Source organism: Temnothorax nylanderi, unplaced genomic scaffold (assembly GCF_030848795.1).
Source record: "Temnothorax nylanderi isolate EJ_2023f unplaced genomic scaffold, tnyl_v1.0 TNYL_tig0030_pilon, whole genome shotgun sequence".
In the NCBI taxonomy this organism is placed as follows: Eukaryota; Metazoa; Arthropoda; class Insecta; order Hymenoptera; family Formicidae; genus Temnothorax; species Temnothorax nylanderi.
In genome coordinates, this window is record NW_027249092.1 from 586,061 (window position 1) to 603,292 (window position 17,232).

At 36.4% G+C, this 17,232-nt stretch overlaps 1 protein-coding gene across 7 annotated transcripts in view; it reads right to left on the minus strand.

Annotated features, from left to right (window-relative positions):
* Positions 1–6,331: 6,331 nt before the first annotated feature.
* Positions 6,332–17,232, minus strand: part of Antp (homeobox protein H90) — a 107,436-nt gene continuing 96,535 nt past the window's right edge. For all 7 annotated transcript variants that reach the window (XM_071702486.1, XM_071702481.1, XM_071702484.1 and 4 more), the window contains one exon: positions 6,332–11,171. In XM_071702486.1, coding sequence (XP_071558587.1) covers positions 10,918–11,171 — 254 coding nt within the window. In that variant the 3' untranslated portion in view covers positions 6,332–10,917. The remainder of the gene's footprint in view (positions 11,172–17,232) is intronic.

The following is a 17,232-nucleotide window of genomic DNA, read 5'->3' on the forward strand; positions in this document are numbered from 1 at the left end:
GATCCGCCTAAAGCGCAACATTGTTTACACCTGAGAATCGACTACGATATAAATTTTTTTCAAATTCTCTCTTTTGCAAAAATAATACGAAAAAAGCATGTTAATGGGCATGCTTCTTTTCGTATAATCCTAGGATTTGAAATGTAAGAACTAACTGAAAAGATTAATGATACGGTTATGTTTTATCCTACCTAGACTTAGTTAGAAATTTCTTCGTAAGAGTATGATTTATGTTATCTATTAAAAAGGATTGTAAAACTACAATAAGTATATAATTATTATTATTAAATAAAGTGCATTGTAAATAAATAATCTAGTAAAGAATGCAAGAAATCATTGTCCAAACGTGTGCAAATCTCTCAGCATCGTAAAGCCATTTAAATTTAATGTTCCTATAAATTCGAGCGAACGTTCGAATCTCCATAAACTCCTGGTAATTGTCTACATTATCGGATATCTCCATCGCGCAAATCGAAACTGATCATCACCAGCGGAAACAAACGCTGGTGCGGAAGCAGTCGGGACAGGCGAGCAAGCATCGCGTACGGACTACGGGCATTTCCAGTAGAAGTAGGCGTTCGTGATATCAATTATCTTCGATACGATTTACATTGTACGAAATGCAGCGTGTATACGAGGATTGTGTCGTTGTGATGCGCCCACGGAAATTGAGTGGGGATAGCCGGGCGGGGCGCGGCGAGGAGACAAAATCGTCGAAGGTGGCAATAGTGGGGGGTCAGCGAGCGGGAAGCGCCGAAAATTGATGCATTCTCTATGCAAAATAGCAGAAGCACGAGGCTAATAGTAGCCGGGCAGCACGCAACCAGAATTCCTCTATGGCAACCGCTTACCATTCTCTCCTCTCCCCTCAGTCAAGCTTCTACCTACATCACCACCTCCGTCACCTACGTCCTGGACAGAATCGAGAGCGGCATAGAAGCCGTTAACACTCTATTAACACTAACGACGCTCATACATAACAACGGTGCCGCGGGGATAGAATTTATGGTCTATTAATGGGGGTTACTTTATGCGTTATGTAGTTGTAGTCGTCATGCCGACAGGTAGTATGACGTAAATTTTACGAGGCCCCGCGCGCGCGCGCGCGCGCGCGCGGAGAATCCGTGTATGCAATAAGTTACTCGTGAGACCCGTTATTAATGTGTTTACACTAGATATTCGTGGATTCGGTCGGCGCCACTTTTCCTGTTAACCACCGGAACAATTCCCCCCCGGGTTGGACCAAGTGAATTAAAATCTGACCGTTAAACGCCCATAAGTATAATGAAGCATGCGAGAGCAGCCCAAGAGTTAGCACGCACCAAGTATATAAAGACATAAATTTAGACCGTGGATATATAGCAGGGTTATAGCAGGCTCCTCAGATTAGAAGGCACAGTCTTATCTCCTTCTTCCTAAATCCGTGTGATTCTATATTAATTTACACTCGAGTCAAAAGTTCATTATCTAGACATTACGTTTCCAACTTTAAGATATAACTGTTTAATAGAAATTGATGAATAAAATTGATTTTTTTTCCGTTAAGTTTAACATTTAATCTGTCATCGTAATATTTCTTATTAAGTGCATATTTTTCCCAATTATTTTTCACTTAAAAAATATCCTTCATTCCAGAGTCGTTATAACTATGTTCCGACTTATTATTGATATCATACAAATCCAATCAGATATACAAAATTAAAAATTTCTCAAAATACTCCAAACTTTCAATTCAAAATATATTCTTGCTAACTGACGTATTCTCCAGATAATGAAACACATTTCATGTAATATGTTATTGCGCTAAATTTGAAAAAGAAAGGAGAAAGCAAGACCGAGAGAGAGAGAAAGAGAGAGAGAGAAAACAGGTGTACTTGTAATCTCTCGCGAAATGCGAGTAAACAAGAAAGTTAACGGGCTCACCGCTCGTCGAGTGCAGCGTAGTCGAGTGCCAAAGTTCATCGTGAGATCCTGCCCTCCTCACGGGCTAAAGGAGACGCGGCAAGGCCGGTAAAGTGATAAAGCGGCCATAAATTCTAACCGCCATCCTCCCACCGGCTCCTCTATCTTGCCGGGTCTCTACTCCGCCGACTCCTCGGTCTCTCGCCATCCTCGGCTATCTCACTCCCTCCGCGTTCGTCCTGCCTACGGATTCCCTCCTCGCCCTCGCCTCGAAATGCATTTGCAACGTGGATGCACCTGCAACAACCGAATTGGCAAAGGTCACCGTGCGCTCCGTTGCTTTAAATCGTAAATACGCGCGATTCACTATACAGATTACAGATATACTCACTTGACGATGAATTCTTCTGCTTCTCTATCTCGCATGACCCAGATTCGTTACCCAGTTCCGGAAGTGCGATAGCATTACGGCACTTCCGCCAGTTCCGCCAATTATACTCACCTTTCGTCGCGTCAACAGATGCGACAGATAACATCGTGTCAATTCATCGATTTACAGCAAGATTTTAATTAGCGGATATATTAAATGTAATTGCTCGATTTATATTTAATGTCTCTATAATCACACAAAATATTAATAAAGTAATATAAAAAATATGCTTGGATATTAGTCGATTATGCGTTGACAAAGTGCGTACAAATTAATATCAAGTTAGACATGGTTTAGATTTCTCAAGTAAGAAACATCTGAATTGCTTTTGCTACTGTTTCGTACATGATCTAAATATATATATATATATTAGAAAAAAAACAATATATCAATTTCTTTATACTAGTCGATTCTAATCACACTTATAAAGTGATCATTTTACATATTCTATCCTAATATTGCAATCGAAATCATTGTGTCAATTGCATAATGTAATTTCAAATTAACAGGTATGTTTTGGCAAACGGAAAAGACATTTAGAAGCTAATCTTCGTGGTGTTAAAAATTAAAAAAAAAAAACAGAAAATTCCAAGCATGAATAATCGAAAAGGGGCGAGATAAAACTCGCGATATCTGAAATTGAATCTGATATTGACACTTGAGGCATGCCGGACTGCACGTGGACACGTGGAACGAAGACGTCTGTCCGTCGTGGAAGAATGGTTGCAGCTGCACTCGGTCGAGATGTCGAAATCCAATATCGCAAATCCGAGCATACCTACCGTCTAGGCGAGCTAGGCATGGTGTGTTCGTTGCAGCGCAGGGGCGAACAGACAGAAATCCCAATAAATCATCCCGTCACGAGCCGTGAGCCAAGGCGGGGCCTCTTGCTTCGTATTAGCCAATAATAATCCTCTCCGAGGTGGAGGCCATCTTGGATTATACAATGGTTCCTTCCGCTGCAATTCGTATAAACGCAACCTCCGGGTATGCTGGACTACTCTCTCGAAAGGAAGCCAGTGGCGTACTAATCGCGATATCCTCGTACGAGTATAGAAATCATGATTTCACGCTGAGAATCTGAGAATCCGACTGGGAATCTCGTCTCTACTCCCGCCGATTGACCGCCGCGAGATGTAGATTCTCGAATCTGCATAACGTCGTCGCGCGATGCGATGTAATGATAAGGGGGACACGACCGTTGTTTTTTTTTTTTACCACATCCTACTTCATATTCAACCACAATTTATTTCTCGTTTTCAAACACAGCTATTATAATTAATATAATAATTATTATTATTATTAATATGGACAGACTCTTATATAATATAATACAATACGGTTTAGACTCGTCGACATGATAGCATGTATAATACTATTATATCCATCGTCTCGTCGTCTTCATCATTATACATAATACATATTTCACTCGCGTAAGACATCGTTTTACCATTGCAATCATCATCAACATCGTCACTGTCGTACTCTTTATGTATACATATAGTTTACATAATGCGAGACACTACAAAATAACTATATACGTTTGTTGTAGCTGTAATAATTATCGTATATATTTATATTTAAATATATATATATTTATATATATAATTTATATGTATATATATTTATATATATAGATTCATTTTTATTTATATTTTTCTTCTTCGATTTATATCGTTCGATAAAGTAGGGTTGCCCACGTTTGTTTTTTTCGGCTGCTAGGCACACCTGTACTTAAGTATTTCTTCCGCACAATCGTTGGAACGAATGCATTGTACCCGGTCTTTTGTAAATAGGCAATGTGTATATACTGTTTCTCGAATTTGTATTTATGTATCGTGTGTACGTGTATACGTGTGCGTATATATAATATGTAGTAGAATATATGATACATATACACTTTGTGTTTTTTCGGTCGGGGCAATGCGTAACCATGGTGACTCAAGTGTGTAGCTGAGAGATAGCAAACCTAATCGCAGATCGTACGTCATGCTTCAGGAAAGCATGTTAACGCGAATTTTTATTTGGAACAGCGACGTGACGCGTTCTCTCTACTTAAATAAATCGCGGCCTGTCTCCTAGATTGTTGACTCGCGTGTAGCGTATCCAGAACTTGCTCGTCGTCCTAGTAGGTCGATTCCTGGTAACCTTGGCACGGTTGTACCTTGTAAAAATCGCATAAGCATTCCGCGTAGACATTAAACATTGTTATACAAGTCCAGAGATGCCAAGATTACTAGATTTCGTTAATTTTAAGGAGAAGTTAAAAACTGTAATGCTGTTTTTTTATTTTCGATTTAAATTATTTTAAAACATTTGAGAATCAGGTAATTAAAAATAGCAGTAAAATGAAGGATTTACAGAGAAAATTTTGATAGAGAATTCTTTTATAATTAAAATCCGTAGAGTGCGACACACTGGAGAAACCGTAAGTTCATCAGCGGACGACAACGTGGCGGCTATCGAAATATTGTCATCCTCTTACTCTAGTTATATTTTTCGTCGAGTCACTGAGTAATCGAGTTACCCGCGGAACTCAACTCATGTGAATATCGTTACTATATCGTATCAATAAATAGTGATTAATTAGACCTCTGCTACCGTTACTTTGTAAGGTTCTTTTTTTAATCTAGTAAACAGGTACCTACTTTACCTACGCGGTATCGTATACAGGGTCGCGGCTCGCGATTCGATACCGCGACGTCAGACGTCGCCTTTCACATTGCCCTGCCGATAATTTAAAAAAGAAAACTTTCATCTCCACGTATATACTTTTCACATGACTAATTATATACAAATGCATCTTGTTTGTCTCTCTGTGTCCACCGGGACGTCAAAATGAAAGTTTCATATATACGTATAGAGCAACTTCGGCAATTTTTATTGCTTGTATTTGGATGTCCATTCGATTTACAAACGAAAAGATCTTATAAATAAAGTTCCGAAGTCACCCTAAATTGAGTCTCAATCTGTGAAAATTTTTTTTGGAATAATTAGCTAATTTGAATATTAATAACGCACAGTTAAATAATTATTTCTACTGATAAATAATTATATCGGCCTGGATGTCCTCTTGTTTTAGCGACTATTGTACACAATATTCTCTTGTCTCGCGTTACGGAGTCTATCAGTCTTCACATGGCGGAACTTATAATCGATGAGACCGCACATCTCACGAAACGTTCGAAATAGCAAAAAAATCGGAAATTTCTCGTGTATATAGTTATGGCAATCTCCTCTAGCTGCATTACATAAGCAATACATTTATAATGCCTTGATCGTTTCTTTTTTTACATTTACAAGTACATCGAAGTGTGATTCAGGGATCAAATGAAGCGAGTACAGTGAATGTATTAGTCAATTTAGTGCATTAAAAAATTCATGAAAAAGGTAAAACCAGTAAAATGTATTCCGTATTAACGTGTACTAATATATTTTAAGAGATTTGATATACCGAGATTTTATCTGTACCTTTGTCTCACGTGTTATGAAAACAATATTAACCAAATATTTTACAACCATGAATTTAAGTTCGATGGATGATGATGGAGCGAGGGACTTGATTATTTATACATTTTACGTATTTGGATCGAAATACGATACCTAGAAGGTATAGGAAATTATAATGACACTTTCCTGAAATGCGACAGGAAGTCAGGAACTCTTCGGCGCATACACGTACGAGGACGACGTTTTGTAGTTTGCTTATTCGATATTTGCATAATAAAAAATCAGATGAGATTAAAGAATCGAGATTGCAAAAAGAAAAAGAATGAAGAATCGAAATCTGAATGTGCGAAAACATGTTTTTGTGTCATTCCTTTTTTTAAACGTCGTTTCGTATTTACAGACGTGTAATCCGATAAAAATGATTGGATATGCGAGAGTACATCAGCATAAGGATTTCGTAATCTCTACCGATCCACCAGTCATTTCGTAGAGATATACTCAAGGAAATGTTAGAAAGTGGTACATACAAATACCTACAACTTTATCTAGTACATTATAAAAAATATTTATTGTATAATCAATTAAACAAACAGAAAGATCCACTTTGCGGTATATATAACATGTATCAATAAATATTACCGGACTAAACAATATTACGGTCTGAAAATTACTCGTTCATTGACAAGCATTACTTCGTCTTATATTTTTTCGTTTCTCTTTATTCTACTTATCTGGTAGCGTTTTTTTTTTGCGGATAGCCTAGTTAGAAAGGATCGGACTTATGTACATTTTCTTTTTTGCAAGTGCCGCCGCTCTCTCGCGTATTGTGGACAATAATAAATAAAATTTTCATTGCGCGTTTCTCCCGTGGTGTACGCTTAATATGGCGGATGCCGTTTCTTTATTTAGACGAAAATCCAATTAAAAATTCACGACCGCCACCTCCACTCACTGCGACCGACACATACCCGTTTACTTAACGCTATTTCTTTATTTTTATGAGTTAAATTTTAGATGTTACTCTTATATCGAATACGGACTATCTTAGTGACATACCTCGTACGTACACACTGTTTGCATTTACGTTCAGTTTTACGTTCTACTTTTTGCATACACTCACGGTACTTGGTTTAATTTACGTATATCTTGTAATTTAATGCGCATATATACGAGTAAAGATAAAATATATATTTTGCATTTTATTCCTCCCAGTTAATATTATGAATTTCCCTTCTCGCGTTATATATAATATATGTATATACTTTTAATCTATAAGTAATAGGTTCGCTATCCAATAGATACAAAAGTTTATTTTTCTTTAATTGCGTACGTATTCGCGGCGATCGCTCACCACAATTATTACTCGTACAGCACCGAGGTCCATCATATCTTTCTTTTAATTTTTATTTAAACATACTTTATTGCACTATTCAACTTTTGTACATATTACAATCGAATTAAATGCTTGCAAATAATTTTCGATTTGATAGATCGGTACTGTATCTCGAATTTAAACTTTAAACGTACATATACTACAATTTCGACAGATGTTAAAGTAATGCGCATAAGTAAATCATAAGAATCTCATCTCGTAGATTATTATCGTTCTCTCTTTAGCAACTTACAAAGAAAATTATTATAGATCGGTCTCTAGAAGTTGGATACATGAAATTTTCTTTTAGTCATAGCATTACAACAATTGATATCAAAGGATAAAGAGTTCTTCCTTATCAGAAATGGTAAGAAGCCTCGAATCTCGCGAACGGCGCATCCCCTTCTCTACCATTAAAATATTATAATTTGATTAATATAGTTAAAATTACATGCAATTTGCTCGCAATAAAATATGTGAAAATCCATATAATATCGTACAAGGTTGCATGTGTGTCGTACGTTTGTATAAATCATTCATCAGTAATACAACTGTACATTTGTCGTACTTCAGAAGTAAAAAAAGATCTTGGTACAACTTACGATAAAAGAAATCTGAAAAATAATAATCTATATATATCCAAATTACATAAAACTGAATAACGAAACGAAAATGTAAAAGACGGATTCTTTCATGAGACCATGATTGGCTAATGGCTAGATTACACGGGCGATTCAAACACGCGCGATAGCGAGCGACCGCCGCGGATTTTCCGCAGATTTCACACAGTTCGTTGCTCCTCAAGGACAAAGAGTTTTACATAAATAAATTTCTCGAGAAGGAAAGGCTGGTCACACATTGCTCGATCGACGCACGAGCGCGAGCTGGACCATACGTTACGTATATCGATTACACGTTTTATGCCACTCTCTTCGCCTCTTTCTCTCATCTTTAATGAAGAGATGGTAAGGAGCCGAATTCTGCAGCGAGTTAGAAGATTGACCACCTCTACAGGCATTTTTCGATCGCTGTTCATAATTAGCACGCGGTTATTAATATCGTTTATTACGTATATCATTAATTATGGTGTATACAAGATATACACTAAATAATTATGTCGAATCTAAGTTTACAACACAGCACAAGAATTCACCGCGGCGGAATATATGGACTCGCCTGGCTACAACGTGGCCGGGCTTTCCTGAATCTCCCGATACGGCATAATCGAATCAATTCATCGAACCAGATCAGACGATCGAGTTGACGAGTGCCCTGATACCGCTTGCCACACTTAACACACGCTTGTTTCAATATAAATGTACAAATTGGATTCTTGCTGATCCGATCATCTCTCACATATGAAGAGTGTCGTCATGTAAAAACTAAATAAAAAATACTAGAATTCTCATATAAATAGTAGTAGAAAATAATTTACAAAAGAAGCACAATATCACTCACATTGTCAGTTAAGAAGACTAAAATAAAGATTGTTTGAATTCGTTTTGTACTATACCGAAAAAAAATTGAAAAGCAGTATAATTGTTTGGAATGATAATGCAATTAAATTATTGTATGTACAATATATAATAAAAAAAGTTTCTTTTGGTTAAGTTAGCTCTAAGCCACTATTAAGGTGCCAAGCGGTTTCATGCCAAAAGCATCCTATTCCGAAAATACGCTATGTATTATAACACTTGGTAACTTGGCGTCATGTCGCGCGGAGCAAGAGCAAATTTTCGATAGCTACTAATGCAAATAAACTTTCGTTCTTTGAGTTATCTTCTTTCAATATTTACAGTAAAAAGAAGAATTGCAACGCTATTACGAGTATAACTATTGCATTTGCTCTTTTTAAAAAATTCTAAAGAAAATAATTTACTCGAGATCACATTACATGTCCAACATTGTAAAAGATATATTACGCTATATACATTATTTAATATAAAATTAAGATATTTTAAATATTATCAATAGATATTATCAAATATCTTAATATCAAATAATTGTTTTTTGAAATCATTTGAACTATTACAAGTACAAACGAAAAAGTTTCTTGATCCAAATAATAGATAATAATATAAAATACATTTCTTAAATACATTTCTAAATTATCGAAAATAACGTCAAAAAATTTGTAATTTGAACATCTTTTTCCAAGCGGACACGCTTTTTAACTAGGAAAGAACTGCTTATGTACATTATATACTCGTATTTTGAGCAATATGCGTGATAGGAACAAATTTTCCTAACTATCGGTCAGTAAACGGGTAAGCTACAGTTTTATGCATTATCAACATAAAAATGTAAGCTTATTCCGTTGGTGTTCAAAACTTACTGTTCTTATCAAATGCACGACGATTCAACGAGAAACAAAGCAATTTAACCGATAATTGCATATCATTAGCAATCTTTATAGACTAACCTTGCGATGACGCTGATGAAGAACTGTCAAATCCATTTGACTCTGCTCCGCCGAAGGGCGCTGTTTCTTTTTTCATATTCACTTTATCATTCAGCACTAGTCCGTCTCATTCACCGGTCGCCTTTTCCGCATACAGCATTTCAAAAACAACGCCATGACCTTTATATTTATACATCAAAATCCACTGATCTTCCATGGAATTAGTTTTGCACACACTTGTATCACTGTTCTCAGGATAAGACGTAAGACTCGGCGATTTTCCTCTTCCGCTTCCGCACTGCTCTTCCTGTCCACCTCCTGTATCCCGCCGTTACTCGAATCCTCTCTCGAATTTTATCAAAACACATTCTCAAAGATCACACTTGGCACGAATCATAAATATCCTCGTTAGAGCCACCGCGCGGTGGTTATTAAAGAAAGAAATCTATCTAAACAATCCTCTAACGACACTAAACCGCTTACCTATCGCTAAATACAGACGCGATGGACATCTTCGTACGGCTATTCTATTGATCGTTCTACAATTCTACTTTACGATGTAAGAGAATAAATAATAAAATGCTCTCCTAAGATTTCAACACGATCTCTTTTTTTTCCTACCATACTCGCAATTAGATTCGCGCATATCATTCTTTCTCAGCAGATTTAACTCTTAATTTAACTCTATCATTCTGAACCATGTCTTCTACATGCGTTAGTAAAGACCAACCGGTCATCGGTCACTCGCTTCCACGATTTCACATTAAACATACATCTTTATCCATATATATATGTATGTACATATATATATGTATATATGTATGTATGTATATATGTATATAGGCTATATATATTTATATAGCCTATATATATATATATAGGGCTTTAGTATACAATAATCGATTAAATGTAATAGAGGTTGACGCGGTTCTGATTAGCATGTGATCCAGTTTTATTTACTCTTCTCGATCAATAACGATTGATCCACCTTATTCACGCACATATCCGCAAATCCTCTACTGACTCGTTTGTGCGTCTTTGCTTCGTTTTGTTCTCTTCTTCTTGCTCCTTCTCGTTCCTTCACGTCTCTGGGTTTATCGTAAGTTCCCTTCTTATCGTCTATTCGTCATCGAGCGCTCTTACGGGTCCTTCTACAACTTTCTCGCCTTCATCATTATCTGCTTCGTTTTTGGTACAAGCAACATGATTAACACGACAAAATAAGCGTCATTGCTTAGAGGGATCATTTGGAGGTCATCGATGAGGATTGGGGTTTTGGGTGGGGAGGAGGTAGTGCTGGAAACAAGGTATTAACGACCCTGAGAGAGGTGGAAAGGAAGTTCCACTCCTCGGAGAGCTCTTTTAACCCTGCGGCGACGTCTGCGGCGAGATTTCAGTGTCGCCATCGCCCGAGCCCGGCTCGCCTTTCGTCTTGTTCTCTTTCTTCCACTTCATCCGTCTGTTTTGAAACCAGATCTTTATCTGCCGTTCCGTCAGACATAGCGCGTGTGCGATCTCGATGCGTCGCCGCCTAGTAAGATATCGGTTGAAGTGAAACTCTTTCTCCAATTCTAACGTTTGGTATCGTGTATAGGTCTGTCGACCCCGTTTCCTTTCTGAAACAAAAAAATTAAAATCTCAAATTAATATAAATTGTTACATGTTCTAAAATTATGTTATATACATACATAAGAAAAAAAAGTTGAAATAGCCATATATTATACAAGATGTTTTAAATATCGAGTACATTATAAAATGTTGGAGCACATTCTTTGACGAATGGCGGTTGCGCTTGCATAGACGAAGTACAGCTATAAGGATAAGACACGCGGATACTTGGGCCATCTTATCTTTAAGCTATACAGACAGCTAGTTAGGTAACATATTTAATAAATACCACAGCTTATGATCGGCTTAACTGGCCGGTAGAGGTTTTTGTAAACTTTAACGAAATGAAAATACCGCCGCGACTGAAAAAAAACAAAACTCGGTATCGTAAATGCAGTTCCGCATATGATAGATACCTTAGCGATATCCGCGATATGATCTGCGGTCGGTGCGCGGTACACGAATCGCGAACAAGAATATTAATTATGGTTGCCAAGAGAGCGAGAGAGGCGGAAAAGACGGAGGAAGATACTAAGGAGACAGAGCGAGTTGACTCTGTGTGAGAGAAGTCTCGCAACTTTACAAGGTATAAACCTCAAAGGGTTTGGTTCGGTTAACCCGCCATACGAGTGTGAGAGAGAGCAAAACGAGAATGCTTCAGAATGGTATGAGGGAGGGAAGAAGGAAGAAGAGGCGTAGGGATGAGAACTGGAAAGTAAGGAGGGGAGAGGTGAAGAAGGAGAAGAAGAAGAAGAAGAAGAAAACTCCTTGGCGAGCATTCGAGGCAAACGCCGCCCGTCGCGCTGTCGGCCGATGAAGATGGATGGCGGTTCTGCTCCGGAGAGAGATGGAGAGATCGCGTAGGTTCCTGAACCGTTCGACTAGACGAAGAGGACGAGATACGGAGAAAGAGAAAAAAAAGCACGCGTTAGAGAAAGAGAGGGACAGAGAAGGGAGGATAGAGAAAGTTGGGAACATGCCCTCTTATTCTCTCCCTTGGGCTACGCTCTCAAATTAACAACATACCAATCTCTAGCGCTCTCTTATAAGCTTTAACGATTTAGGCAACTTTCTTGGCTCCCTTTCTCTCCGTCGTTTTAAGTAAAATAGCCATTTACTGTTCCACCAAAAATGTAATCAATATTATAAAAGAGTAATTTTATATCGATCGTCGCATAAATAGATATAAAGTATGATAACAAAGTTTTCATAAATGCTTTTATCGAATCGTACACTACATGAGCAAAATATCATAATTGACTGTCAAGCGTACTGTCGACCGTTCTATGAAAGCTTGCATCCTATTAATATTCATTCGTCACACCGTTAATGAAGATCATGTTCTAGATCTAACGATAGATCATCAAAGCGTCGGAGAAATACGTGGAACATGTTCAAGCTCTAACACTCGGAAAATTCCGATCTATGAACTTATATTTAAGTAATTTTATTTATAGTATTTTATTCTATACTCTGTAAATAAGTAAATCGTATTCGAAATCGAAGTTTATATGTGATTAAAATTTAAACTGACTAGCAATATTAAGACGTAGCAACTGTAATCGTATACGTAATTTTTAAAATGCTAACAAAATTCCAGGCAATATTTTTATATAAAAATTATATATTCATCTAAAATACATCTACGACCACTTTAAATAAAGATAATCCTGAGCTGATGCAGCGTAATAATCAGGTTTGTTTCAAAAGGTCACTTCGCCCATAAATCCTCTCATGCCACTAGATGTTGCAGAGCAAAGAAATGAATTATTAAACGCTGCATCGAGACGAGTCTGTATTATTTATGAGCTAAAAACCTATAAAGTTTCCGAGCCGATTTGATCATTGAAAACTAAAATCTCGATTAGGTGTATCCGGCTATGAGAATTAGACGGCAGACAATGGTACGTGAGTTGAGTGGGGTTAATTAAAGGGACAGCAATATTTTGTGTTCTCAGACGTATGTACCAATATGATTACATGCTTTTATAAGATATAACATAAAAAAAATCGAACTAATATTGTATATCGCGAAATCGAAAAAAATATTCTTAACAGGTTCTACAATAAAAATATATTCTAAAAAGTGTTAAATTCTAAACTTTAAATGTCAAAACCTAATTTTTTTTAAATTTAAATATAAAAAACCAGTTTTTACTTTTGAATTCAACGTTATTATATATTCTCGCATTATATAACTTATTATGTTATTGTGATTTCATTGATATTTCTAATTGTAAGATACTGCGTGACACATACACGCAAGCACGCGTATAGCGCGGAAAGAAGTCATGTAGTAAGAAAGTCATACCGATGGCCTAAGTTTGCGCCGGACCGGCGCGGCGTACCAACGCTTGCCACGCTGCTTTCGCGGACGGAGGTGACTTTAAACGCGGAGCAATAAATTAACGGCGTTGGGTTACGCAAGGATCAAATGTCCCCTGGAGTATGCCCGGGAGATTTATGGGTCTGCCTTCACTGGCGCAGCATGAAGGAACGAAACAGAACAGAACGTACACAACCGTGCGGCTTATTATAGGCTAGTTGCTCCGCATCTCCGCGTCCCCTCCTGCCTGACTAGTCTTTCAGGCCCGCCGCAGGATACACGCAGGACTTTTCAGATTAACAGCTAGCCGGATGTTGTAACCCGCTAATAAGGTGCGGCCACCACTCGCTGCCCAATTAAGCTAAGCTTTACGTGGGCACTATAAGGCCAGACCTTGAAACGTTCTTCGATTAGATATCTTAGAAGTACCATTAATTTTAGCATTCCCTCGCTAATCAGCCTTGGATTGTATTTATATCGTTGATGGACATTAATATTAATTGTGCGAAATTGTTCGGATCATAACTATATATAAAATATTTTCTTGAATAAACATCCAGACGCAACAAAGTCGACAATTGAAATTCCGTTTGTTATGTGGCAATTTTTAATAATACAACTAAAAACTTTCTTTTCAAATGTTAAGGACTTGAATATATACACTTCTTGAAAAGCATATACATATTCTTTGAAATAATTTCTATACAAAAATAATGTAGATAAATAAATAGTAATAATAAAAAATGATACGAAACTGTTCTAATTTTGTCATGTATTTTAGGACAGACAATTTATCTTCTTTTTTAGTAGCATCCTTACAAATTTGCAAACAATCCTTATAAAATGGGTTAAATCCTAAAATATTAATATTGTATTTTACCATGTCTTTCAATGTGCAATTATTTATTTAGTAAAGTTATAATTTCAATTTAAAATTAGAGCAATTTAAATGTTTTATATAGTTTAATCAATTGTAAGATTGATTAAATTCTACAGAAGTCAGTGAAAGAGAAAAATATATTAGACCGCTACATTCATAGAGGGAATTCAGAAACCCTCAAGAAGACCAGAGTATCCGATAGGCGGTTTTTCCTCCTTTGCTTTCGCTTTCCTCTTTTTTATCTTCCGGGCAGACGAGCAGACAGGCGGACAAGAAGATGGAGTCTGAAAGAGCCCCGAGGTAGAAGGTCGAGATAATGAGCAGCGAGAACAGCTCGCTGCGACATATGCATCTTTACGGTATCACTCAGAGCATTAAAATTTACTTTTTCTTGCACCTGCTACTCTAGATACGAACAATATGGCTGTCCCATAAAACTTGCGATTAAATTCTAAAGTCTATTCGACAAATAGAAATTTTTATTTTATACAATAGCCTAAATTGATTGTTGGATACGAATATACGTAAACGAATAAATCAACTCGTGTGCAATTAAATAGAGGCAGTTTTGTCTTTCGAGGGTTGAATTTTAGCCAAATATCGAATAGGAAATTAAACCACGACCTCCATATCGTTCACAATTGCCTCCATGGCGGAGCTCCAAAAGAAAACGGTCCCAGGATTTCTGTGGATTCATTCATCATCATCATCCGTCCCTTCTACCTCCTCCTACTGCCTCTATTTCTCTCTCTCTCTCTCTCTCTCTCTTTCTCTTACACTCGTATGTACACATATGAGTGCATACATATACACGCGCATATCCTCTCTTCTTTCTTTTTTTAGCTCCTCCTTTCCTGCCCCTTTTGAACTCCATCGCTTTTCGAATATCTCATGAAGCCGCCATCATTATGGCCACCAATCTGTTGAGCGGCTAGTTGGATTATAATAAAATGCATATCGGATTTGGAATGCTGATTTTTCTTACTTGTCCTATCCACTGATTCACTTTTTAAATAACGACTACAAATTTTACTTATATTTGATATATTACTTATACATGACTTCGAATTTGTAACTGTAATAGCGTCTGTAGCAAATAAAATATTATGTTAACATAAAATATTTTTATATGTTAGAGTATCTCATGTGCGTAATATTTTATTCGATATTATCACAATACTTCTTTCCTGGCCGATAGAAAAGTGTATATATAACAGGAAAAAGAAAGAAGTACGTTTTACAGTGTTAAATTCCGTTCGTTTAATTGAATTGGTTTTTATTTTCTTTTGTCAATAACATATGTTTCGTATCGCGAAAATTTATTTGCAGCATGTATGTTCTAAACTTCTCAGGATACACATTACATAAGGAATGTAATATATGAGCGTGCACGCACGTATGCAATAACGGAAGCTTTGTAACTGTATCACACCATGCTTATTTGCCGATTGAGAATATATGAGGGGGAAAGGAGTGGAGATGTCATAAATCTTTTTACAGAGGGTCGCAATTATCTCATGCATTAAAAGCATCGGTGGTCGGTCTCCTTTTCTCGAATCAACACTTGGGATCAGAATGCCAAATATTGAACGGTGGTGTTGCAAGTACGTTGTGTTATCCAATATGAAAAAGATTTATGTTGAGATTTTCGAGTGTTATCAAATTGACACATGGCAATACTTTTGTTTGTCTTTCAATATGAGAACTATTAAAAATTTTTTTAACTGCATTAGAATAATAAAATTTTCTTTGCGTCATGACTCTGTGACAAAATTCTGATATAAACATATTCTAACGGAAAAATGCGGAGAAATGAGAATTCTCATTGTGCCATGCATATTTATAACAGTGTCTCTTGAAATCTTGGCATTAACCAAGGAATCTATTATGTACTTGCACGTCTTTGCTTTGTAGTGCAACTAACTATGCCAGAATTTCTCGACTTGTGTAACGCGTCCCACAAAAGATACCAAGAAATCTCGGCAATTTCACTACACACACTGTTAAATTCATAGAGTTAAATTAAACTCAATTTTGAGTAATTTTTAACTATTCCATAGGTCGCCACTGCTCCTACTCAATATGTAGTTAATTTACCTAAAACAATGTTAATTTGACTAAACCAATAGAGTTAAAATAATTCTATTTTGTTTCAAACTAATAAATTTTGACGCACATGGTAGTTAAAAATAACAATATAAATCTAACTCGTGGTATTAGTTTAAATTTCATCCTCTAACCTTTAACAGTGCAAATACTTCAACAGTACCCATAAAAGAGAACTATACATAATTCACGAAAGTCTGAGTGTAGCAAATTTAATTCCAATTCATAAAACACGATGTAAAAAAAGCAGAATACGTGTAGTGTAATAAAATTAGTTTGATATAAGAAACTCTATCGAACTTGTATGAATTTAAAATTTTGCAACAAAACATAAAAATACAGATAAACACGAAGTAAAAAAAATTTTCAAAATTATCAGAAATAATAATATAATACATTTTAAATAGAAATAAGATAAAATAAAATAATTTCAAAATAATTAATTTTAATTTTTAAAAAATAATGTTCTAGTTTCTCTTTTAAAATCTTTTACTTTCTTATTAAAATATTGCGGTGTAAGGGGACTTCTATATTTTTGTACAAAAGGATGTTAAAATTCTTATAATAAAATGGACAAAATTAGGTTTATAAGGGCAATAAGAGAATAAGACGAAACATTCTTAAACGTGCCGACATCTATGAGCACATTCAGGGACTTGAGCCATTTTCTTCGTTTAACGGGCAGTAAACTACAAGCCCCAGCGTCGTCATAAGCGTAGTGTTTATCGGCCAGTCCTGAAGCAGATACTTGGGATCT